The sequence below is a fragment of the Anastrepha obliqua genome, chromosome 5 (genome assembly GCF_027943255.1).
Source record: "Anastrepha obliqua isolate idAnaObli1 chromosome 5, idAnaObli1_1.0, whole genome shotgun sequence".
Lineage (NCBI taxonomy): Eukaryota > Metazoa > Arthropoda > Insecta > Diptera > Tephritidae > Anastrepha > Anastrepha obliqua.
The window spans coordinates 64801287-64828335 of record NC_072896.1 but is presented as its reverse complement, the minus strand read 5'-3'; the positions used below and the strand labels follow the sequence as shown (position 1 = coordinate 64828335).

The 27049-nt window shown below is 36.8% G+C and overlaps 1 protein-coding gene across 4 annotated transcripts in view; it reads right to left on the bottom strand.

Moving 5' to 3' along the window:
• LOC129246906 (rap1 GTPase-activating protein 1) overlaps positions 1–27049 on the bottom strand; it is a 115345-nt gene that overhangs the window by 29289 nt on the left and 59007 nt on the right. The window contains exon 1 of one of the 4 annotated variants that reach the window (XM_054885636.1): positions 14920–16526. The exons of the other annotated variants lie outside the window; for them this stretch is intronic. Within the exon in view, the coding sequence (XP_054741611.1) occupies positions 14920–15015 (96 nt within the window). The 5' untranslated portion in view covers positions 15016–16526. Of the gene's footprint in view, positions 1–14919; positions 16527–27049 lie in introns of those variants that run through there. 4 annotated transcript variants of the gene reach the window in all.

The window sequence follows — 27049 nt, the reverse complement described above, 5'->3', positions numbered from 1 at the left end:
AACTGGTGTGGTTGTTGATGAATATGACTGAGACTGCCTTGCAGTCATTTCCATGTTTGGTGTGACGATATTTACGTTATCATCTTGATTGTGGTAGATTGCCACACCGCCAGCTTTAACATTTAGTCGCTTATATTTGATGATGCAATTGAAATTTGGTAGACTAATATCCTCGTTATCGTTTAACCAAGTTCCGGACAAAAGTACTATACTCGATTTGCGGATGGCAGAGTCTGTTAAATCTGCGGAATGTGCTCGTAGGCTCTGACAATTAAGAGTATATACAGATAGCCCTCTTCTCTGAGTCATGAAATCGATTATTTGCTTATCCACAGTTTCCAGTCTATTTAACGATAGTCTCCGGAATTCATCTTGTAAATGAGACATACTGACTGATGCTCGTCGACCATGGTAGAATCTAAAATCATTTCTGTTCGTTATAATCCACAAGCCTTCAATACAAGTGACTCGTGATAAAGCAACGTAAACTAATGATTGCGAATGTTTTTTATCATATTTGTAAACAACTTCAGAATACGTGCTTCCCTGAGACTTGTGAATGGTCGTCGCACAAGCACAAACTAATGGTAAATGTGATCGTTTAACGTTAATCGTTTTGTTGTTGTTAAGCGGGATTGTTGATGTGCGTTGTCCGATTGGTACCGCTGTTTTACTAGTATTTTGCTCTGCAACATGCGCTGTATATTATATATCTGTATACTCTGTCTTACAGCGAAGCCTATGTCTTAGGTATAGAAAATGTATAGCTCTCTTTCTCTTTCTCTCTACGTTGTATCTTTTGTTCTCTCTCGCGTAACGAAACCTCTAAACGTTACATTTTTTCCAATTCACTCTCCATTCTCGCTCAAACATCAGACCGCCGTTAAAGAAGTTTCACTTCAAAAACAAATTTCTTGTACTATTATTTTTTCTTATTTGTGCCTCTATTCAAATGAACCAATAAAGCAAGCTCTTATTTACAGGTGCAGAAGTTTTACTGCTGCGAAATACCGATCGATGGCATAATATTTTGGTGTATGCTTATTTTCGAACAAAGTACAGTCTTCACTTGAATTATCAGAAACCCTTGTGTTAGTAGATTAAATAAGGTTACTTTAATAACCATTTTGTTCCATGAAACTTATTGGATCCAATCAAGTGAACCGCACTGTATGTATGTATGTATATATTGCTAGATGGTTTTGTTTATATAAAAAGGTACTTGTATACGTCATGTTAAGAAATTGTGTGTTATACTTATTATAGCTATATTTGAAGTGAAGATGTCTAAAAGTGGATGAAAGACACATCTTTCTCGTGATAACCGGCGCCAGTTGGACATACCCAGTGAAGTCAAGTCCTTCTCCACCTGATCTTTCCTACGCAGAGGAGGCCTTCGAGTGTTAATGCTGATTCCTAAATAAACGAAGTCTTTTACAACCTCGAAATCATAACCATCAACAAGCGAAACTCGAGTGCGCCGACTGTTTGTTTGATGATGGTTTACCACCAGACCCATTCGCTTTGCCTCTTTATCCAGTGTGGAGAAGGCAGAACTAACAGCGCGGTTTTAAGGCCGATGATGTCAATATCATCGGCATACGCCAACAATTCTACGCTCTTATAAAAAATTGTGCCTGAGCGATTAAGTTCTGTGGCTCGCACGATCTTTTCCAACATCAGGTTAAATTACTAAAGAAAATAGAAAACTCTAAATAAGACATATAAAGAGTTTTACAATAACAGGTGTTATTTAAATACGTAAAAGGCTATCGAGAGATGATTAACGATTTTTTATGGTCGGAATTGGATGGTATTGATCTGGACAACGTTTATTTTCAACAAGACAGCGATACGTGCCACACAAGCAACGAAACATAGATCTTTTACGGGAAAAGTTTCCGGACCGTGTTATCTCTCGAAGAGGTGACCACAATTACCCACCGAGATCTTGTGATTTAACACCTTGTGACTTTTTCCTTTGGGGTCACGTGAAAGAGAAGGTCTACGCCAACAGCCCAGTGTCGATTCAAGACTTCAATGATAAGATTCGTAAGGCTATCGAGGACATAGGGCAGCCACTTTGCAATTCGGTTATGGAAAATTTCATGAAAAGGATATTGTGCTGTAAGCGTGGCCGAGCTGGTAATTTGCCTGATGTTATTTTCCAATATTAACGGCATACTTTCTTCTTTATAATGGAATAAACATCCGATCATTTATATTAAAAAATACCATTTTTCTTTGAATATCAAAATAACACCTCTTATTGGAAAACCCTTTAGAATCCCAAAACAGCGTATAAATTTAGTTTGCTCAAAAATCTTTTCATATGAAAATATCCAACAAGGAAAATTTGTTTATGTGGATTTCAAAAGTAATACACGTATTTATTTATTTTTATAACAAAATAAACTGATTCTATTTTTCCGCCATTTATGAAAAACGAGATATTTATTTATTTAAAGTGATTTAGAAAAAACGCAATTAAAAAAATATGTTATACCCGGCATTGTTCTTCTCACACATGAATTGAAAGATCAAATAAATGGCTTTTATGATTATTTTTACGTTAATATTTAGAGTGACCATCTGCATCACAGATTGTGACCTCCTGTGCATTGATGAAATAAGTTTTTTAGGTCATATTCCTGTGAAATCTTTTCCATTCCTCTTTGATGCACTGTGCCAAGTTAATTTTGTTTGTAGGAGTACCTAACCCTTTTCAGCAATTGTGTAGCAAACAAGACCTGCATATGTAAGACTTGTGTTTGGGATAATTATCTTGGTATAATTTGAATAACAATTTCTTTGGATTTTCAGAATCAGTGAGTCCAAAATTTACCACACTTCGGTTAAAATTGTTACGTTAAGTGTCTAAATACATTTCTTTTGTCATGTTGTCTTCAATTATTTTAATTTCACCAACATCTTTACTACAAATACAACAACTCCATACCATTACATTTAGCTTCCCCAATTTCACTGTAGGAATAATGTTCTCACTTTTTAGAGTTGTTAGCGGCTTCCTCTAAACTAAGTTGAGTTCATAGAGGTTATATAGCATTATTTTTGTGTCATCAATATTCCACAGAGTGCGAAATATAACTAGAATTGTAATATACCAATATATAATAATAATACGAATATAACTAGATTATCTACTTTTTCGAACTTAACTCGTAATCCGTAATTAAAAAGCTAGATTCTTCTTGATTGACACGATAACCGTTTACGCGATTTTGGCCGCTTACTTACTCCGATTACTTAGATTATGAAATAATCTCAGATTATAAATATACTTTTTGCTGTACAATCCTGTGTTTTCTGTGTTATCGCGATAATTATTATTGCCACTGTAATAATACGTTAACATATGCATTAATCACCTATAAATCCACCAAACTAATCTATCCGTTCACATATGGCAGATTACCTGCGAAATCTACAATCAGCTGCCAATACTACTTTGAGAGGTTTTTCTTCATAGAAACTATTTTGGTGGAATATTTCGGTGTTTTTGGTGTCTTTAATTATTATTAACGATATGAAGAAAATACAAGGAGAAGGAATGGATAATTTAATTGCGCAATTAATTGGCTGTTAATAATAAACAGTTAGAGGAAATCCATATGCGACGTTTACTGGGATTGCAAAAAATTATGGCAGTAATACGCATCCGAAATTCGTTATTACATTTTATGGTAAGTAATAAGAGGACAAAACGTTTATGGGCACACGCTTTTTTCAGTAAAATTAATCCCTAATTAATAATATTTAACAAAAATTCTATTAAAACCATAACTTCATTTCATTTACTTTTTATTTTGATGTTCCTCCTTACATTCGTAATAATAATTATCGATAACACAGGGTTGTTTGTCAATAAGTATCGTTATTATCTAGGATTATTTTATAATCTCAGATTTTGGGAGAGAAATTTTGTATGGGAAATCGCGCTTTTTTTTAATTAATTACGGATTTTGAGTTAAGCGCGAAAAAGTAGATCATCTACTTATATGTGAACGTATTATAAGAAGAATCGTAAAAGGAAAAACTAAATAAAAAGAGAAAACTAATAATAATTTTTTGCAACCTCAGTAGACGTCGTTACTAACAGCAAATTGCGCAATTAAATTAAATGTTGCTTCCATTTGTCTTTTATTCATATCGTTAATAATAATTAAAATCTATGAAGAATCTTTGAAAACAGTCTTGACAGCTGATTGTCAATTTTGCAGCTAATCTGCGATAAGTGAACATGTAGATTAATTTTTGTGGATTTATTGCTAATCATTGCATATGTGAACGTACTTTAGACTGCACTGTGGTTTTTCGTCAGTTTGTTTCACTATTGATCTTTCTATCCTTGGTGTGAGCCTTTTTGATTTGCCACTAGAGTGTTTTACGCGATTTATAATATCGTGCACTGTTAATAGAAAACATTTCAGCCATTTGTTTTGCTGACTCCAATACCATTGTATACCATTAAGTTTCTGGTGTTTTTTTAATGTTTTTTTGATTTGGAAAAATAATTTTGAGACAACACAAAATATGGTTTTCGTTGTTGTTTTTGCATATCGCGCGTCCAAATAACTACTTTTATTTACAGAATCAAATATAAAGCATTAGTAAAGTGTTCTGCTAATCGAGTTTTATAAGAAAATAATGATACTATACAATATTGCATTGTGAAAAGAATGAGGATACAAACTGAATTTTTATACATACATATTTACATATATAATATTTATGTATATATGAAAAACATATTTACAAGCATTGAAAGTAACTTACACAGTTTGGCATTATGCGCCCGAAGCAGGTGCGATATCAACAAATAATTCAATTGAATTTATGATAAATTAATTATTTTTCCTATGGTTCCGTGTGTAGAAGAACACGCAAGTGGGGAAAGTCCTTGATCGCCATTCACTTGGGAGTTGCCAGGAGGAATCTTCTTCTTCTACGGCCTGTTGCCGAAGAGGTTCTTGGCTACCAGCGCCATCAAAAGAACCAGTTATACGACTAGGAGTGTCGCGACGCTGCATACAGAGCTACTTTGCAGTCAATTGCTACGCGAGCTGCTAAGGAGCGAAATAGAGAGAACAGAAGGGAGGAGAAGCGGCTTCTCAAGCTCAAGAAACACAAGGCAGTGCGTGCGAAGAGATCGAGATGTACGGCAGCAGGAGTAAGGCCATAAAATTCTTCGAAAGAATAAGATGCCTCTCCAATGGTTCCAACACCGAGCTCTCTTCCTTCAGGGACGAAAATGGAAACCTGGTAACAGACGTACAGAGCTTGTTGATGACATGGAGGAGTCACTTCTCAAAACTACTAAATGGTGATGAAGCGAACACCCCCACCAGAGGAGAATTTGATCCGAGTAGTGCAGTTCCTGATGACGGTGTGGACGTTCCACCGTCTGACTATGACGAGGTCTTGGGAGCTATTGCCCGGCTTAAGAACAACAAAGCTACGGATACAGATGGCCTGTCGGAAGACCTCTTGAAGGCCGGAGGTGATGAGCTAACGAAAAGCGTGCAAATAACACCGGCACACAAAAAAAAAAAGTGGGGAGTACTTTTGACTAGACCCATATATCCCTATGTATTTTGACGCGCTGAATCCGAATTCGGTGTCCGTTTTGCCCGTACACCCCCAAAATTTTAAGTAAATAGCGAAAAACCGTGAAACCCCATGAAAAATCGCTGAAAATCGCATTTATAGACGTTTGTCAATTTCAAAAACTTTTCTTATTATGAGTGTATTATACCTGATTTCAGTGTATTTTGACGCACTGAATCCGAATCCGGGGTTTGTTTTTCCCGTACACCCCCAAAATTTTGATTAAATAGGCTAAAACCGTGAAAACCGTGAAAAACCGTGAGAAATCGCTGAAAATCGCCTTTTTATACGTTGGTAAATGTTAAAAAGTTTTCGTACGAGTGTATTATACCTGATTTCAGTGTGTTTTGACGCACTGAATCCGAATCCGGTGTTTGTTTTGCCCGTACACCCCCAAAGATTTGATTAAATAGCGAAAAACCGCGAAAACCCGTGAAAAATTGCTGAAAATCGGTTCACGGTTTTTCGCTATTTACTTAAAATTTTGGGGGTGTACGGGCAAAACGGACACTGAATTCGGATTCAGCGCGTCAAAATACATAGGGATATATGGGTCTAGTCAAAAGTACTCCCCACTTTTTTTTTTTTGTGTGCCGGTGTAATCATAGGCAAAATATGGTCGGATAAAATCATCATGATTAGGCCTTGTCGGTGTGATTTCAGGTCAGGTAAATCTACCATCGACGAGATTTTCACATTACGCCAAATCCTGGGGAAGACCCAAGAGAAGCAGATCGACACCCACCACCTTTTCGTCGATTACCTAGCTGTATTCGGCAGCCCGATAAGGGACCGCCATGTCGAGTTAAGCATTGCCGCAAAGCTCATCCGGACTTTTCCAATTGATGATGGAGAAAATTATTCGCGCCGCCAACATTGCCATTTCCGACACTATTTTTTATAAAAGCGTCATGCTGCTCTCTTACGCTGATGATATCGACATTGTAGGCATTAGTTAGCGGACAGTCAGTGCAACTTTCTCCAATCTTGAAAAATAATCGCGTCGTGTGGGTCTTGCGGCAAAGTACCTTGTGCCAACAACCAAAAAGTCTACACGTATTGGACAGCAGATTGCGATTTACAATTACGAATTCGACGTAGTCAAGGACTTTGTCTAGGATGCAGCATTAACACCAAAAAAACAACGTCAGCCAAGAGATCTAGCGAAGAATAACTCTTACCAACAGGTGCTACTTTGCGCTGGTTAGGCAATTGAAAAGCAGAGCCCTCTCTTGATGCACGAAAAAAAAACTATCAATCACTTATCCTCCCTGTCTTACTATGTGGCGCTGAGCCCTAGACATTGACGAACACCGATGGAGGATTATTAGGAGCTTTCGAGAGAAAAATTCTTCGCAAGATCTATGGTCCGATTTGCGTAAATAATGCATATCGAATGAGATGGAACCACGTCGACATCGATGTATATTAGTAAAGTGCATTAAAATTCAGCGGCTGCTGGGTAGGTCAGGTTGAGCGAATGGACAATAACGCTCCAGCAAAGAAGGTGCTCTTTTCGAAATGCACTGTTGGAACTCGAAAAAAAGACGCCCCAATCTACGTTGGAAAGACCAAGTCGACGACGACCTGACTGCCATTGGTGTTTCTACCTGGCGTCCACGCGCGCAATGGGTCCACACGGTTGCAGTTGCCGGGTGAGCAAGTAAGCAGCTCTTTCTCCAAAAATTGAGTAAATCTGACAGAATCAATTGTTACACTGAAGTCGCCTCAAACTCTTGCTCTTTGCTCATTTTGTCTATTCTCTTATCCATTGTTTTCCAATGTTTACATTAATTTGAACTATAATAACTTTTACTGCTGTTTATAAAATTTGGCTATTTTGAAAATTTCCTTTCACTTCCCTCTAGTAGCTCTTTTTAAATGACGGCACAACAAAATTACTCTCAAAAGTTTTTTCTATAAATTTAGCATGACATTGTTTTTCAGGAATCAGTTTCAAATTCGAGCTAAGTTTGGGCTTATAGGCCCAAATATAATATTTATATAATTGTTTATGTACGATCAACACTAGATTGTACCTGAGTAGATATGTATGTTTTTTTTTCAGAAATAACTTTGATATTTTGCAGCTAGATTTAGCGCATTTTAACTAATTAGACAACCGAAAACTCAAAGTTACCTCAACAGGCAGGGAGTTAATTAATAAACAATGAAAGGGTGCAAAACCTCTAACTATCTAAGTATAAGAACATGGTACACCTCCAGTTATTCAAATTACCTCTCAAAAACCATGGAAGTATCGGCAAATATGTATGCACAGTTGGGAAATATCTAAATTAATGCAAACAAAGCGACATGCCAAAATTACACAAACTTTAAGGAACACACGCCCACAGAGCAAAATAGTAAAAAAATGTATAATGCTCAGTTTAAGTTTCTACTATATAATGAATTACAAAACTCACCAGAAATACGCAATCAAATTCATGCACACAGATGCAGGCGAACGCGCACTCAGCCGCATGTTAAATTCGGTTCGGACATAAATAATTAGTGGGGTTCGCACTGCAACGCATAAACTGCACAGTGTAGAGAAACTGGTGCTTGTAACGCAGAAGCGTTGAAACTGGTCGTACTCAATAAATGAAGACGAAAACTGACGGAACAAACATATGTACATATGACGTGCTAATGCGTTGCCTCTTTGTTTGGATTCCTCTAGCCTGGGCGTTGAACTGATCTCTTGTGCTGAGATGAATTAATGTGAGATGGGAAACATATACATACATATGAGAAACTCAAAAAATATTCAGTAGGATGCATGTGTGTTGGTGAAGGCAAGCACGAAAATTATGGTTTCGGACCCTTCCGCATAAAATTTACACTAAAAAAAAATATATATTTTTTGTCCCAACAAAAGCACAACAGGGCAAACGAAAAGCGGGAACTGTTTAACTAACTGACTGCCCCCCGCCTGAGGTTACAATACTAAAGAAAATAATAATGTGAAATACCGCAACTCAGGGCAATTTAGCATAGCGGAAAACTCATAAAGTAACCAAAAACGTATAGAGAAAGGTAATAGTGAAGCAATAGTGCAGTGGTAAAGGGCGGTATTACGGTGTAGTCTATGAAGAACCGCAATTTGGATTTGCTTTTTTGTACGCAGAGGTTGGGATAAATCAGTAAACAGATGAAGTGAAGCTGACATGCAGTCTACATACAAATGTATCTACATATACATATACAAACATAGGTAGATGTATATGGAGATATAATGGCTTACCAACCTTTATGACGACAAAGTACAGATTGCTGATATGCAGATTATTGAGACACTATAGTCGCCCGAAAAAATAGTACTATGTACATACATATGTATATGGTATGTTAGCAGATAAAAACTGTGTGCATATTCAAATTATTTGATTCCCAACACAAAAGCTATACATAAACATACGCTGAAGTGGAACTGACAGCAAAAACACGTTCTCGTAATCTTCCGTAAAGAATACAGTTGACTTAACAGCTAGACGACAACCATTGGTGTATATTTAGGTATGCATGTATATACATATATACTATGTATACATATGTGTTTGCTTATACCTCAAGAAAATGCATTTGATATGCCCATCAGCATAGGGTACGAGTATGGAATAAGAGTTGCTGCGTCTTCCATACACGGCTCCACCTTCTTCAGGCCTCCCGCCCCCAAGTGTCTCCAGCAACAATAAGCGGACTAAATGCGTAGATCACCTGAAGACCTGTAACTTCACCACTGGTGTGAGCAAGCTCTGGTCCACCGTAAGGTCCTTGTCGAACCCGACGAAGCACAACGACAAGGTGGATATCACCTTCAACGGTTGCATTTCGCCGGACCCGAAAAGATGCGCGATCTATTTTAGCCGGCAATTCACTACCAGACGGCTGCACAAATTAACGAACAACCGTGCGCCACTTACTTTCTCTTGTGATGAGGTTTAGGAGGCCATGAACAAAACTAAAGCTTTAAAAGTCATTGGCCCTGAGGGACTTAACATACTGATGCTGAAAAATCTGGATCCATTTGGAGTAGGGTATCTCACAAGAGTTTTCTATCTGTCCTGGGTCACTCTCATTATTCGTGACAAGTGGAAATAAGGGAGAGTGGTCTCACTACTGAAACCTGGGTAACCCGTCAACCAAAGGGAATCTTATCGGCCGATAACTCTCCTTTCCCCAGTAGTGAAGACACTGGAAGCTCTCCTACGAAACACCTGGCCCAGTCCCAAATCAGCATGGCTTCCCCACGAGCGCACAGTACATCAGAGCACTCACCGCCACAAACACACATAAACACCCACCAAAACCGTCCCTGCGAGAAGACTGTCCTAGTAGTATTGAATTTGAAGAAGGCTTTCATACTGTCAGCCATTCCACGCTACTAGATGACATTTCACAGTTGACACTCGCGCCAGGGCAGAAGAGGTGGTCCGCTAATTATCTGAGTGTCGACACTTGTCAGTGATTTTTCGAGACCAAATCTAAAAAAAAAACAGAGGAAGATAAAGCAACTTCTATATATTGAAGCTCCTCCAGCCGCTATAGCCGCCCGACAGATGGAGTCTCTCAGGTCTCCTACGCGATTGCACGATAATGGCGTCGAGGAATGGCATTGATGGCCTATGCGGCAAAGAAACGACACCTTACCGACCTTTCTGGTTTTTTCACTTCGAGGAATCTCCAACTTTCCCCCACAAAGCCCACGGCGACCCTCTTTACCAACTGGACAAAGGAGGTCAAACTGCCCCTCAAGGTAAAAGTCGATGACACACCAATTCCGACTGTTAACAATCCCACAATTTTGGGTGTAGTAAAGTGTGACAGTTTGCTCTCCTTCGCTGCGCACACAACTGCTTTTGCCACTAAAGTACAAAATCGCAACAAGATCCTCAAATCGTTTGCCAGCGGCATTTGGGACAAAGACAAAGAAGGCAATTGGCTGGCCGGTTCTATACTACACTGAGCTTGTCTGGTCGCCTGGAACTAGTGAGCTCCAGACTTGACCAGACACTGCCACGAGGCATAAATGCTACCTATAAGGGAGCACAACAAACTGCTCAGCAAACTGCGACCGTAGGTTTCGCCCATGTAGGCACCTGCTTGAGCCTGTCAGGAGGCACCTCCTCAGCCGACGAGATCCCGGACAAATCGAACCGACAACTATTGGACCGGACAGTGTTTAGACATACGCTCAATGATATTCATCGGGAGACACTTACCACCTCTTAAGCTAACGACCCCCGAATGCTATAATCGGAGTCCAACCGCCACCCACAGCAGATGAAGAGCTTCAGCTACGTTGAGAGACCCGCGTAACCCTGGGACAACTACGTTTTGGATATTGTAGCAGGGTAAACTCCTACTTATCCAGAATTGAACCCGACATACCAAACGTGTGCCAACATGTAAAGGCACCCCGCACAACACTAACCACTTTTTCACATTCCCAATCAAACCCACTCATCAAACATCCCTCTCCCTCTGCACCCAACCTGTTAAAACAGCAAGTTTCCTGGGCCTAAAGTTAGATGAGCTAGACGAACACGACCCGCGATTTGCACTACACTGATAGGTTCAATATTTCTGCTGCAACAAAAACAACAATCAACGCGACAGTCGGTTCTACGTTAACGGAACGACCCGTATTTATATCCGACTATGGACTGTCACTCCAGCAGCCCTCCCCGTACAGGAACGTGGAATGTTTATGCTATTACAACAACAACAAACAACGCGAAGTAAGAAAAAGGCGGGTAGCTAACGCAACCACCAAGAAGGGCTACTGATCTAAACTACAGATAACTGTGCATTTCTGTTCGTTTATGCTACAGAAATACTCACCAATTATGGGAGAAAAAAATAAAAATAAAATTCTCAAAAGGGATTTTAATTTGTGGAGCCTACTGTGGCGCTCTCTACAGGGAATTCAAGAGGGAAGATTATAGAAGATGCCACTATATCTAACAATTTGATGAACTTTTAAAGATTACTATCCTACGAATTTTTATACCCACGAATTTTAAAACGTTGACATAGATAGCATTTTGCTAAACTAATTGTAAATGGACTATTTTCAAAAATTTGCACGGAAGTGCCTATTTCCCCATTCTTACATAGATTGAATCTAATATACATACATATGTGCTGATAAAATAAAATTAATACCGCAAATTCATTACCGAGCGCGCTAACTGACAGAAATTTAAATTCTGTGGCGACAAATTAACTTCTGAAATACCCATTTCCGCTTACGTGAAAATACCCATTTCCCGCTTATGAAAAAACTAACGCTTTATTTAGTCACAAAGCAAATCTTCAGAAATTAGCATCTTGCACAGCGCCCCACTCCAGCCCGAATCAAATTTGGCATGATATAAAAAGGTACAATAAAATTAGCGTTATAATGGCAAACCTCGAAGTGTATTTCTGCATTCAAAAAGCTCTTCATAAAAAATATCTGCCGTTCGTAGTCGGCTTGAAACTGTAGGTTCCTCCATTTGAGTAACAACATCAAGATGCACGCCATAAATAGGAGGAGCTCGGCCAAACACCCAAACAAGGGTGTAAGAGCCAATTATATATGTATATGTACAGTGGCTCACCGATTATTTCATGCAGGCGAACTGCTAAAACTTCAAATGCTGTATTTTGAAAGCTAAAACTTTTTTTGAAAAAATTTAAATGTCAAATAATTTATCAGCGATTATTGCAGTATAAAAAAGGTACTTTCATATATTTTTTTAAGCTTTAAACAAAAATTAAAAAAAAAAAAAATATAGAACAGTTCAACATTTTATGTCGCGGTTTTTTTCATGCAGATTAATTTTTTCTTAAATTTAAGTTAAAGTAATGATTTAAAAATGATTCAGTACTTTGTGTGGTATCCTTTGGTTTTATTAACAGTTTTTAACCTTTCTGGCACTAACTCCACTAGCTTTTTCGATACTTCCGGTCCGATTTTGTTCCACTCCTTCAAAATTACGGTTTTTATCTGATCTCTATTGCTTACTATATTATATGTGACGTGTGCGGATTTTTGTTTCCAGTAATGACCATAAATTTTCGATGGCGTTCATATCAGGTGACTGAGCCGGTGGTTGCATTAAATGTGGACAGTTCCATATGAGCCATGTCTGCACGATTGCCGCCTTATGTTTAGGGTCATTGTCCTAATAGATACGGAAATCTTGAGGTATTCCAAGTTTCGCAGTACTTTGAAGTGAATTATCTTTTAGAATATTGAGGTACATTGTTTTGTCCATAATACTCTCGACAAACACTAAATTTCCTACACCGACTGCTGACATACATACATGCACATACCATTACACTGCCCCCACCATGTTTTACAGTCGGTTTTATGTTGCTTTTGTGCAGATCTGTATTAGGTTTCCGCCAGACGTAAGGCATTCCATTCCATTCCCTAACGAATCGGCGAAAAAAGCCTAAAAGGCGTAGAAATGACCTTAAGTCTTTCAAGGTTCTCGGAACTGTAAAATGTATAATTTTTTCTACTTCCTTAGGGTTTGTTTTAAGACCGTTGTTTGATATTATGAAGCCTAAGAATTCGACTTCAGATTTGAGGAATTCACATTTGTCCAGTTGAACTTTTAAATTGGCTTTTGAAAGGGTATTAAAAATTAATTCAATGTCCTTAAAATGGCTCTCTTGATTTTTACTGACAATAATTATGTATATCATCGGTATAAAAGCATCGTATGCGATATGATCTCTTAGAATGCCATCAAGTGCGGCAGGAAGATGGGTAAATTCATATTTCCCGTTATTTACAGAGCAGGCTGTCTTCTCTATTTCAGATTCTTTTAAGGGAGTCTGATGAAAACCGCTCTTAAGATCAAGTACTGAAAAAAAATTATTTTTGCCTAGTTGTGCTAATACTTCATTAATATACGGAATTGGATATCTGTCGGGTACTGTATCAAGGTTGAGTTTACGATAGTCTACTCGTACTATCATCTTATACTTTTTTTCGCCTGATGCGTCGAACTTTTTAGGGACTATCCATACTGGTGAATTATATGGTGATCGAGATGGTCGAATGATGCCATCGCGTAAATATTCTTGAAGTTGTTTTTCAACGTGGTCCTTTAGACACATAAGATAGGGGTAATTTCTTGTATAAACGGGGGTTCCTGATATCGTACGAATTTCTCCTTTTACTGTAGTGATGAAGGTTAGTTTTCCATCTTTTCTGTTCTAAACCATATCTATTCTATTTTAGTGTGCCCAGCGAAGCGAGCCGGGTTTGCTAGTTATAATATAATAATTGAGTAATATGAAAGGATAATTTTTTGCCAAGCATTTTAAAAACATAATCTTTAAATTTGAAGTCCGAATAAGACAAACAAATTTCACTGAATAATAAAACGAAAGCATCAAAGTGGTCATTGCAAAGTGGAGATAACGGTAAATCGAAGTTAATCGCGCAACACATTTTAAACACATTTGGTAAAACAAAATGTAAAAACAGTTTATTGACAGTGTCGAAATAATGTGTTGTTTTTATTGCTTTAGTTGTTGTTTTTCTAAAGAATTTGCAGCTTTTGTTTTATTAATTTCCTTTAATTAAATACTGTGAATAAATATGAATCATTACAAAAAAGAAGTCAAAGATAAAAAAGTGCTAATTTTTGCTAACGAAGTCGAACAATTGAATTTATTTTCTATGCTAAAACTCATTCTTGACATACTGTATACATATCGCACTTGTTACGTTAAAGCGTAACAACTCAAAATCTGAACATTTTCAGTAGAGACGAAAAACTGTTTCCGTAAATATTAATAATATAGGTATTACAAGGGAAAAAATATGTAATTGCACGAAAATATCATTAAAAACAATATAACGGTTGTTTCATTCTTATTTGTTTAGTAGTTGCGCTAAAATAACCAATTTTTGAGTGGTTACTCTTTTCCTTTTCTTTTTGAGTTGTTACGCTTTAACGTAACAAGTGCGATATGTATATGCCCGATCTCTACGCACTCGGAAATGACTTATCAGTAACAGAACATGCGTATATAGTGAACTGAAACTATAGATTCAAAGTAAGTCCAATGCAACAAAAACAAGACAGCAATTTCTTATTGATACAGAAAAATATACAACTCCGAGTAAATATCCACATGCAGTTGTGTATATGGATAAATTATTTTTTTTTTTTTGTGGTAAAAAAAACCTTTGCTGAAAGTCAAAAAACTTCTAGTTAACTAATTTCAAGTTCGCCTACACATTTAAATTTCGAATACTCTCCGTGAATCACTTACCTCTCGATTGTTGTTATTGCCACCACTAGTATTGTTGTTATTATTTCCGACTGAAGTTCGCGATCCGGGTAGATCGCGCCACCTAAGTACCCCCATGACGGCTTGGCGCACCCAACGTCGTTCAGTGCCTTCGCTATAAAATGCCACCTTCACTACGGACTCAGTCCACAAACTTACTTAAAATCCAACAGCACTCTACTTCTATTTACTTGAGCAAATATTTGGCCCCAATCAATACCTTGTGATGCCTCTACTCTGTACTCTCCACAAACTGTTGTTCCTATTATGTTTTCTGCTTGTAGTCTTTGTCTATTATTGTCTTGCAGTTGCAGACGACGTGGGCGATATATCTATGTGAGCAGGAAACTTTAAAGATTGATTGGCTGGTGAGGTGGGCACAGGGTATATCAAGGTGTGAATCAGCAACATTTACTGAGCTGCACTTCCCTTAAGCTCACTTTTTTCGTTCACGTTTGTGTCACAGTGCGGAGCAAAATACGTCAATGTCAATAAGTGGTCTGATTTAGTTTCACTATTTAAGCCAAGAGAATCATTCATGCAGGGGGAATTTTAAATTCGTTGACAGGCAGTATTGTAGTCGTTTCTTTCATACTTTTCATGCTATTTATTTTTAGTTTTATTCTCAATATCATTTCGTGTTACACCTGGACACATTCATACTCACTTCACAAATACATTACTAGTAGCTTTTCTTACATATTAACTTTTTGAATTTTTCTTTCAATTGGGCACTGTGCTTCGCAGGTTTTTAACATACATAAACACATATGTATGTAGCTGTTAGTTTGTTACCGTTTTTATTTTATTTTTCAGTCAACTTGTTTGGCAGGTTTTGCAGCAGTCGTTGCTGTTGTCGTTGTTTTTTAATTTTTTATGTATATATTGTTGGCGTTCAGTTCAGTTTCGAACTTAACTCGTACGTTCTGTGTTGGCAGGTCATTTTAGCGACTGTTAATACTGTTAACAGTTTCTTGTAGCTCGTTTGGAAAAATTTAAAGCTCTAATCGATAATTCGTCTTCAAAATGTTATATTTTCCTATTATAATAAAAGATACGGCAGCACAAGTGCATTTATGTATACTATATACACACATATAATATATATGTATTCAACAGCACATTGCTCAGGTCTTTTATTCACTTTTACACTGCTTTTTGCTATAAAAAATATACTTTTTAAACTTCATAGCTTCACTTCACGGTTTTTATTTTATTTTATTTTATTTTCAGCAAATACATACAGATATACGCATTACACATACATAATGAAAAATCTTTTCTGCCTCCACAAATTTTTATATTACTCACGTTCACACCGCTCATTAACTCTTCAAAAGTAAGTAGTTAGTGTTCGGAATTGAATTCTATAAATTCTATATTCACACACACACGAACCGTAAAATATTAGCGTAGTCGTGTGTAGTTTCACTTAATCGGCCGATTCGAGCTCCTATTTAGGCCAGAATCAATAATAGCTTAATGAAAGCTATAACGCTAAAAACCAAATAAGCAAAACATAACTTATTCACGAAAGCGTAGCAACTAACGCGGCAATCTGTCCGTAACTGTTCAACTCCATTCGAAACAACGTTCAGATGTCTAATAAACACAAACGCAGAAAATATCTCTCAGATACGAACTTTTTTGTTTCGTTTGCGGAGCGAACGAGCGAACAGTAAACAACAACGAAAGCAATGACAGCAGTCACAACCAGTGTTGCCAAGAGCGGAAAAGAAAAATAACCAAATTTTCAGTCAGAAAATAACATTTTATTTATATTCATATATTTTAACATATTCATATAGTACTTTGGGTTTTATGACAAAATATCAAGTTCACACAACATACATATGTATATGCATTACTTTATACATTTCGTAATAATAAGTTCAATCTAAATATGCCTTGGGTTAATAGACTTAAAGTACGTTCACATATGCAGAATTAGCAATAAATCCACAAAATTAATCTACCCATTCACATGTGGCGGATTACCTGCAAAATTGACAATCAGCAGTCAATACTATTGAAAGGTTTTTTTTTACAGAAATTGCGGTGGTGGAATATTTTGGAGTTTTTGCTTTGTTTAATTATTATTTACGATATGAAGGAAATACGAGGAGAAGGAAAGCTAATAATTTAATTGCTCAACTGGCTGCTAATAATAAACAGTTGGAGGAAATCCGTAAACGACGTTCACTGAGGTTTCAAAAAATTATGGCAGCAATATGCATTCGAAATTCGATATTACATTTTATAATAAGTAGCGTTTATGGACACACGCTTTTTTCTGTTATATGAATGCATAGTTAATAATACCTAACAAACATTTTATTAAAATTATGTCTACAAACCTGTTTTCTTTGCCGGCAACCATTTTATTTAGTTTTCACTTTGACGTTTCTTTTTACATTCGTAAAAATAATTATCTATAACACAGAAAACACCGAGTTGTATTTAAAAAAGATTGGTAATAATCTAGGATTATTTTATAATCTCTTATTTCGGCAGAGAAATTTTGTATGGGTAATCTCGCTTTTTAATTACGGATTGGGAGTTAATCACGAAAACGTAAATAATCTATTTATATGTGAACCAATTAATTTTAAAGCAATTAAAAAATTATTGTTCAAAATTCAAAATTTGCATCATGCTCAATAGGTCCATTTCTCAACCTCTAAATAAATTACTTTTTAACGGTTCTTTTCAAAGCAATATGTCTTGAAAAGTTCCAATCTCCAATTCAACAATTCGAAGTTTAGTGGTAATATTTGTGAGAAACGAAAAATTTCATTCTGCATCTATCCATTTGCAGCTGCTCATTATTGTTTCAGATTCAAAATCAAGACGAATCCTTAAACGGAGGTGTTTTTTTATCAGCTCATGAGTGTCAAAGTGAGAGTATATTCGCTTTCAGCTGAAATTTGACAAGCGCACCCCAATACTATACATACGACAAAAATGTTGCCAAAATATGAAATAACATGCCCAATACCATAATGTAGTCAAACAATTGGAACAATACATTCTTATAAAGTTTAACCAAAAAGTTACCCTTCTGGAAATACAGGGTGACCGATGGGAATCTGACGTTTTTGAAATGAACAGTACACAGTTATTTTAAATGAAATATTTTATTTTAATACACAAAATTCTTTGTCATGACATACCATTTGAAGATGAATATTATTTGTGAAAAATTACGTCGGGTAAGTGGTGCCCATCCTCCTGAATGCAGTTTTCCAGCCTTCTCCAAAAATTGGCCATCACACGAGTCATCAGTTCAACATCAATTTCCTCAAGCTTCTGAGCAACACACATCTTGTAAGGGTGAAATTTTAGGTCTTTCTGTAAAATTGTTCGCAGAGATTCACGGCTCATTCTTAATTCGTGCGCGTGTTTACGTGCAGAGCGCCCAGGGCTACGAGTCAGCGCAGATACAGATACTACCAGTCAAGGAGCACAACAAAATACAAACAGTTTCTACTCGGGTGCTACCGTAGCTTTCACCTACATATGTAGACCCCTGCTAAAACTTGAGCCACCTCCCAGGCACGTTAGGAGGCACCTCTTCAACTATTTCCACGAAATCCAGGACAAAACTAACCGGCAACTACTCGACCGGACAGTGTTTAGACATACGTTCAATGACATTCAACGAGAGACTCTTACCACCTTCTTAAGCTCTCGACCCCAGAATGCCGTAATCGGAGTCCAACTACCACCCACAGCAGATGAAGAGCTTCAGCCATTCCCATGGCAGCCGGTTCTACGTTACCGGAATGACTCGGGTTTTTCCCTAGTGTCTAGTGTACCGTATCCCGTATCCCCAGCTTCAACTACCACGAGAGGCCCGCGTAGCCTTGGCACAACTAAGTTCTGGATATTGTAGGAGGTTAAGCTCCAGGTAAGAGTGGATAGATATCCAGAATTGATTGCAACATACCAAATATATGTATGTCCAGCATGTGAAGGCTCCCCGCACGATACTAACCATCTTTTCACATGCCCTATTAAACCCACTTATCCAACACCTCTTTCCTTCTGGACCCAACCTGTCGAAACAGCAAGTTTCCTGGGCCTTTGTTAGATGAGCTAGATGAAGACGACCGGTAACTACGTTGCACTGACAGGGTTTAGTATGCTGCTACAACAACAACGAGGCTGGCACTGAAGTAACAGTGAATAGCGAACGCGATCGCGCCATGATAAACGAATTTTTGATGAAGAAGCTCGGAAATTGAAGCCCGTGATCTCCACTACATTTGGTTCCAATAAGACGGCGCTACTTGCCATACAGCCCGTGAAACAATGGATTCGTCTCGGACCAGTGAATTGGCCGCCAAGATCGTGTGATCTCACACCTTTGGATTTCTATTTGTGGGGGTATGTGATGTCTAAATGTTTTGTGGATAAACCAGTTTCGATTCAGGCATTACAAGCCAGCATTACTAAAGTTATTCACGAGATACCGACTGAAGTCTTTCAGCGGATGGTCGGTTTACATTTATTTACGTTCTTCAAGCGTATTTTTCAAAACTACGAAACACATAAACAAACTTCAACTCATTTGTACATAGAAAATACAAACATAAAAACTTAGAAAAAATACATGACAAAAAAGAACTCGGAAATTTATATAAAGTGGAGTTAGGCAAATAATGTTTAAGAAAAAACAATATAATACGGCAAGCCTTTATTTTTTCTCACAGAATTCAGTCATCTTGGCATGGACCAGCTTCTTGGATATTAAGGAATCTATTTACCCCACTCTTCTTTAATATCATCTTCTAGATCTTTCTTGTTCCTAATAACATGCTTTTTCAGTTGGTTTTCCACAGATGTTCAATTACATTGATGTCTGAAGATTGTGGTGGTTTTTAAAGTACTTTAGGGCAGTTGTACATAAGCCACAAACGGACATCAAGTGCCTTATGCTTGGCATCGTTGTCTTGATAGTACTGGAAATAGTCCTTAATTCCCAACTTGTCAGCACTTTCATAACTGTGAGGTATTGTTTGTGGTCCATATTGCCGTTAATAAGGCACAAATTTCCAGTACCAGCAGAGGACATACTATCCCTATTATCGACCCACCCCCATGTTTAACTGTCGGACGTAAGTTTTATTTTCAGATTGGTGTATATATATGCACCTATTATAAATACCAAGTAGAAGAAATATTCAATAGCTTACATGAAAAAATGCGAGAAAGTCCAAAGATCTCAACATATTCAAGAACAATAATAAACTATGTGGTCTCAAATATTGAGACGAATATAATAGAAATAAAAACTGTAATTCACAAATATACTAAAAGGTAGAATACTTTTTTAACAATAAATTACTATTTCAAAAACATCTCAACGGAAGAAATTTAGAATATGAGCTGATGAGTGCTTTAATACAGAGTATTTTTTAGATCTCTGAGTGACCAGGGTCTCGAGATATAGCCGAAAAGGTGGACCAAGGTACCCTTGGATGTGTTTGTACAATATTGGTATCAGATGGAAGCTGTTGATGAAAGCTTTTAAGTGAAGTAATTTTTACTGCCCGTTTCCGGGATAAAGAAAGGAGATGGAGCTGGAGATGGAAGAGGAAAAGGAATAGCTTCAGGAAGAGGAAGAGGAAGAGAAAGAGGAAGATCACTTATTATTAAAAATTAAAAAAAATTTTAAAATGTTACATATACGCTTATTATATAAACGTTAATCTGAAGTCAGTTATAGTGAAAAATTCATTGAATCATTGCCGGCGTGATTGGTGATCGTTTCCTTAATTTTTTGCAGAAAGGTTATGCTAATATGAGATATTACCTATACCATTCATATATTAATTACCTGTGTACTCACAAATATACGGTTGAAGCAAATATATGTCAGTTTTTTTGCTTGGCCTGGAAAACTTTATATAAATTTAACAAGACTAAATAGAACTTATTTTATATCAGACTTCACGCAAAAACGTCATTTGCACCTGAACACATAGCTGGGTTAAAGCGGAGGGGAATAGAACAGTTCTCTTCTTCTTCTCCGCTTTTTCGTACACGACGAAGTGTATGTATCATATGATTGATGTTGTTGTTTATGTGTAAAGGGGAGCGCATCTATGCAAATGCAGAACGGAACAACGACGCGCTCAAACTTTCTTTCTGATCTGATTTTCAAGCAAACAACACGTGAGTATTTTTTCTCCAGAGAAAACTACGTTTTTTAAATTGTTTTCTGATAAGAACAACCATTTGAGTAAATATTTAGAATATTTTGCATCTATTTGATAGGAACCGAAGATTTACTGAAATATTTAAAACTTTTCACGCAAAATTGTTTCAAAATATTATTTGCCACGATAAAGCTGGAAAAGAAAGAAATTTTATTTTGTTAGTGCAAAGTGAACAGTGGTAAATTTACGTGAGTATATACACAAGTTTTTTCTTAATTGCCAAAAAGATAACGAAATATGAAAATTATTTCAAACAAAGAAATAAAATCAATGTTGATAAACATTTATTCAATAGTGACGTCATATTGTGGTTACAAAAGAAGAAAATTAAAGTAATTTTTTGAGCGTCATCGCGTCGACTACTAACTGTACAACGGAGAAATTGTATTTATCACATGCTCTTCAAAGTAATGCGTTCCGAGAAAAAAACAGTATAGCGATAAATTTGCGTGAGTATATACACAAAATTTTCTGGATGAAAAAAAGGACAACAAAATATGAAAGTTATTTTAAACAAAGAAATAAAATCAATTTTCTTCAAAATTAGTTCAATAGTGACGTCATTTAGTCGTGATCAATTAAGAAGAAAGTGCGCATAGAACCGAGTACAGTGGACAAATAGTGTTGATATTTTCATCAAATTTTTTTCCCGTTTGATGGTAACAAAATTAGAAAAAAAAGAAATTATTTGACATTTTTGCAATGATACCATTACAGTGACATCATAACGCAGTCAAATAGAAGAAATGTTATAATGATTTTGTTGAGCGTCATCACATCTTCTTCTAATTAACTTTACAACGGGCGAAGGTAGGTATAAACACTATTCTTCACACATTCTTTTCAGTGAACAATTGTAGAAACAAAAATGACACGACGTAGACAAAATATTGGTCGTCGTTCTGTAGAAACACAAAACAGGATAAATTCAAGAGCAAATGAAACAAACGAACAACATGAAAATCGTCTTACAAATTGTCGAGACCGTCAAGCGAGGTCACTTCAGCTCGTTCATCTGCTGAACAAAGAGCCACGAATAGATTTCGAATGGAACAACATCGTCAAATTGCAAGACGTCAAAATCAAAGAATAGGAAATCAAGAAGCAAGGCAAATCAATCTAAATAATATTAACTTACATCGTGTTGCGTTTCAATAATTACAATCCTGTGCTTGAGTATAGTATGCTTAAATCGGTGAATATTGGCACAATGAATACGATCTGTCAATATTGTCATGCATTAAAATTCAAGTTTGAAATACTGGGCATGTGCTATGCAGGCGGCAAAGTTATTCAACAACGCATGGAAAAACGAAGAATATTGTATACCAAAGAGCATTACAATAAAAAAAGGAATAAAGAAAATCACATCAAACGTTTTTTAATTGCTACTACTATTCAAAACTTCTTTCATTACTATTCATGCGCGAGAATTTTTATAAAAAACACAGTATTTTTTGGCTTAATTTAATTAATTAATCTAGATTTTTTTAAAGACGACCAGCAGAACGGGCGGGTTTTCGCTAGTAATGTAATACAAATAGAGACAATATTAAAAGGCATAATTTCAAATAATACAAGGACAAAGATAAGCGAGTATGGGAAATCAAAGAGATGGTTCAACTATAGTCTAAACAAACTAGCGAAACTATCAAACTCTTGAGAAATGGAACTCCCATTAGGTATACAAAAATAAGAAATATGTAGATATAAAATGGAAATAAATAACCGAAAAATCAAATACATACATATATGAGAAATAGTATAACAAATACACATCGGCAGAAACAAATGTGGAAAAGAATTAAAGAACTAGTTTTATGTGAAGAAACAGCAAAATCAGATTGTGTAGAATTTGGAGGGGTGACATATGACGACGATGAGGCGATTGCAAATAAATTTAATCATTATTTTATTTAAAGCATAGTAGAAATTAATATGTCAATTGAGTATATACAATATCTAAATTACATTGAAGGGATATAAAAAGCGTATTTAAATTTAGAGAGGTTACATTAGGAGAACTTTATAACATAGGTATGTAAAACCGTGAAAAATTTAACAGATAAATGGAGCAAAATATGGCATACATGGAGCAAAATAAAGTAAATACGTCAATAACGAGAGGTGTAATTTCCAAATTCACTGAAAGCGTCAATGGTAACTCCGGTTCGGAAAATAAATGAAGTAAAAAGAGATGAAGAATTTAGGCCTATAATAAATTAAAAAATTGAAAAGATTTTGGAAAGCGTAGTGAAACAGCAACTTATAGAATATTTGGAAGCTGATAAACTTTTTGCCATCTATAAATTATGTCATTGATGAATGGAAAACCAGTGAAAAACAAAATAAAATTGATTTTTTTTAGATTTCAAAAGGCCATTTGAGACGATTTGATTTTGGTACAAAAGAATGTGAAAATATGGTGTTCGCGGAGTGGAACTAAAATGGTTTAAGAAGATAGACACCAAAGAACTAGAGTAAATGGTAAGTTGTCGGAATATGGAATGACTAAAAAGGAGTACCACAGGGATCAATTTTGGAATGATTTAGAAAAGGTTATAAGGAGATGTAAAATAGTACTATATGCTGATGACACCCTGACTTATGCTGAAGGAAAAAGCGAGAAAGAATGTAAAAATAAAATATGAACTGATATAGACGAGATTACTAAAGGGTTAAAAATGAACAAACTTAAATTAAATGAGAAAAAAAAAACAAAAATGCCAGAAATTAACATTAGCGGGACATTGGAATTACAAATAAACAACAACAAAATTGAAATAATTAACACAATCAAATATCTAGGAGTATTTATTGACAAAGAATTAAAATTTAAGGATCGTATTGAGTATATATGCAAGCAGTTTAGTAAACAATTAGCATACTTCAGAAGAATTCGCATTAAAGTACATATAATGACCGCAATAAAAATAAAATATATAATATCATGATTAAACCACATTTTAAATATTGTTCCACAACCACATATGTATACATGCTGCAACCAAACACAAATGAAAAGATTGCAAAAATTATGTTACGAGACTTTAAAGTGGCTTCATATAAGAGAACGATGAACTAAATACCCCTATGGCAATTCACAAAATTAAAAATGCACCAGTGCATTTATTGGATAGGATACAATACGTAAAAGACAACAAAAAATATGAACTAAGAAATACTAATGACTTTGAATTAGGTATAAATAGTATAAAACTGAAATTGTACAATGCATTGCCAATAGAAACAGAAAATGAAAAAAAAACTTATATAGTATTTAAACAAAAATGAGTACAATTCATTGGAATAAGTGAAATATATTACTGTAAGAAATGTAAAGTATTGAAGTATTGCTAGTACTAATGATAAAAAAAAATTTACTTAATCCAAATAAAAGTATTTCATCATGCAAGGAGAAATCCACAATAAACAAGTCTGAGCTAAAATAGAAACGAGAGGAGCTTTGCTATGATAACTTTGAGTTTATTTATTCAAAATAGTCTTCTCTGGCCTCGATACACTGTTTTGCGCGATCTAAAAGCTTTTCGAAAGAGTGTTTCAGGACATTGACCGCAATGTCTTTCAGGATGTCGTTCCAAGCCTTTTCATTTATGTCCTCACAACTATCTCTGAAACGTATAAACCACTCATGAACTCTGGCATGAGAAAGACAATCATGGCCATAAACTTTTTTCATCAATTCAAATGATTCGGTAATCGTTTTACCGATTTTAAAACAAAATTTGATATTAGCTCTTTGTTCGAAACTCGTTTTTGTACGATGACACACACATACTGACACTTTAGACGCAATAACTTCGCTCCACTGAACCGAATATCACGAAGCTTTCATTGGGATTCAGCTGGGGATATACCTTCCAACACACTAACTCATTAAAAAGATGGCGCCATCAAAAACATTTTTATGACGCCAGTCGTGTTTATTTTGGACTTCACCTTGTATATAACAGGTGGCGCTAAAGTAATCCTCCTATCAGAAAATGCTATAAATTTTGCGATTGGTCTCTAATGTCAGTTCTGTTGTGACATTTGTGTAGTAAACACATGTGAAATACACGTTAATAAACAATGTTACGCTACACTGCTCCAGAACGCGGAATATTGCTGACTATTTATTTGACCAATAATCGGTCGGTGACTTTGGCACAACGTGAATTTCGTCGCAGATTTCTTCGCCGTCCAACGCCTACTGGTGAAACACTGCGACGTTTAGCCGCTCGCCTCGAAGAGACTGGCACAACACGAGATGCTGCCAGGCGTGGTAGACCCCGGAGTAGCCGTTCTGCAGAGAATATTGCTGTGTAGCCGAGGATGTCATGGAAGCGCTGTCGACATCGACAAGACGACGTGACACGCAAATGGGTATCAGTCGACGGTCTTTACAGCGAATTTTGGTACAAGATTTGAAGATATTTCCGTACAAAGACCAGACGGTGCATTAGCTGTTAGCTGCTGACCGCCAATCGCGTCTAACATACGCTCAAGCCATCCTTAATCACCATCAAGAGGAAGATGATTTTTCATCAAAAATAATCATGAGTGATGAGGCGCATTTCCATCTTAGCGGGTAAGTAAATAAGCAAAATTTACGCTTCTGGGGCACTGAAAATCCGTGTGTAACCCACGAAGAGCCATTACACCCGCTCAAAGTCACGGTATGGTGTGCTGTTTTCGCTGGAGGAGTCATCGGACCTTTTTTCTTCGAAGACGTCACGGGCCAAACGGTTACTGTGAATGGTGAGCGCTACAGAGCAATGATCAACGAGTACTTTTTGCCGCAACTTGATAAATTGGGATTGGAAAACATGTGGTTCCAAAAGGACGGAGCAACGGCACACACTGCACGTGCCACAACCGATATGCTGAAGGATGCACAAAACGGGGGCCTAATCTCCCGTTTTGGCGATTTGCACTGGCCAGCAAGATCGCCTGATTTGACCGCTCCAGACTTCTTTTTGTGAGGCTTTTGTGAAGTCGCGGGTTTATGTCAACAAGCCTCAGACTCTTGCAGCTCTTAAAGAAAATATCCGTCAAGAATGTGAGGACCTATCACCGGAAGTTTTGGCCAAAGTGATGGAAAATGTCATAAAAAGGGCTCAAATGGCAATCAACTGTGGTGGCGGCCATTTACATGACTTCATATTCTCGACTTAATGTAAAAAAACGATGAGCTGTATGAGCTTTACGACGACATAGACATAGCGCAGCGAATAAAGATCCAGCGGCTTCGTTGGCTGGGTCATGTCGTCCGAATGGATACAAACGCTCCGGCTTTGAAAGTATTCGATGCGGTACCAGCTGGTGGTAGCAGAGGAAGAGGAAGGCCTCCTCTGCGTTGGAAAGATCAGGTGGAGAAGGACTTGGCTTCACTTGGTGTGTCCAATTGGCGCCGGTTAGCACGAGAAAGAAACGACTGGCGCGCTTTGTTAAACTCGGCCAAAATCGCGTAAGCGGTTATCGCGCCAATTAAGAAGAAGAAGAAGAATGTAAAAAAAATTAAAAGACCAAATAAAAATAATCCACAAGAAGAATCAAAGATTTTCATTTTTTTTTAAATTACAGCCAAAAAACATCGCAAGGTTACTTTTGCGCCACCTTGTATATAAGGCGATGCCCTTGGTAACTTGTCCTTATACCATATATGGTATGTTCTCTGATTTTATTTAGCATAGTCTCAAACCATGTTCATACTTTCTATCGAGCTTACACGTCTGCCCTGACGTAGGCATATTGCTATCAATGCTATGCTCTACTAGATGGCGCACTCTGTACTGCAACAAATTAAGCTGGAGAATTCAAACATATGTAGTGTAGTATGATACACCCGCAGGTTTCCTGAAATTTTACTTACTTTTACGTTACTA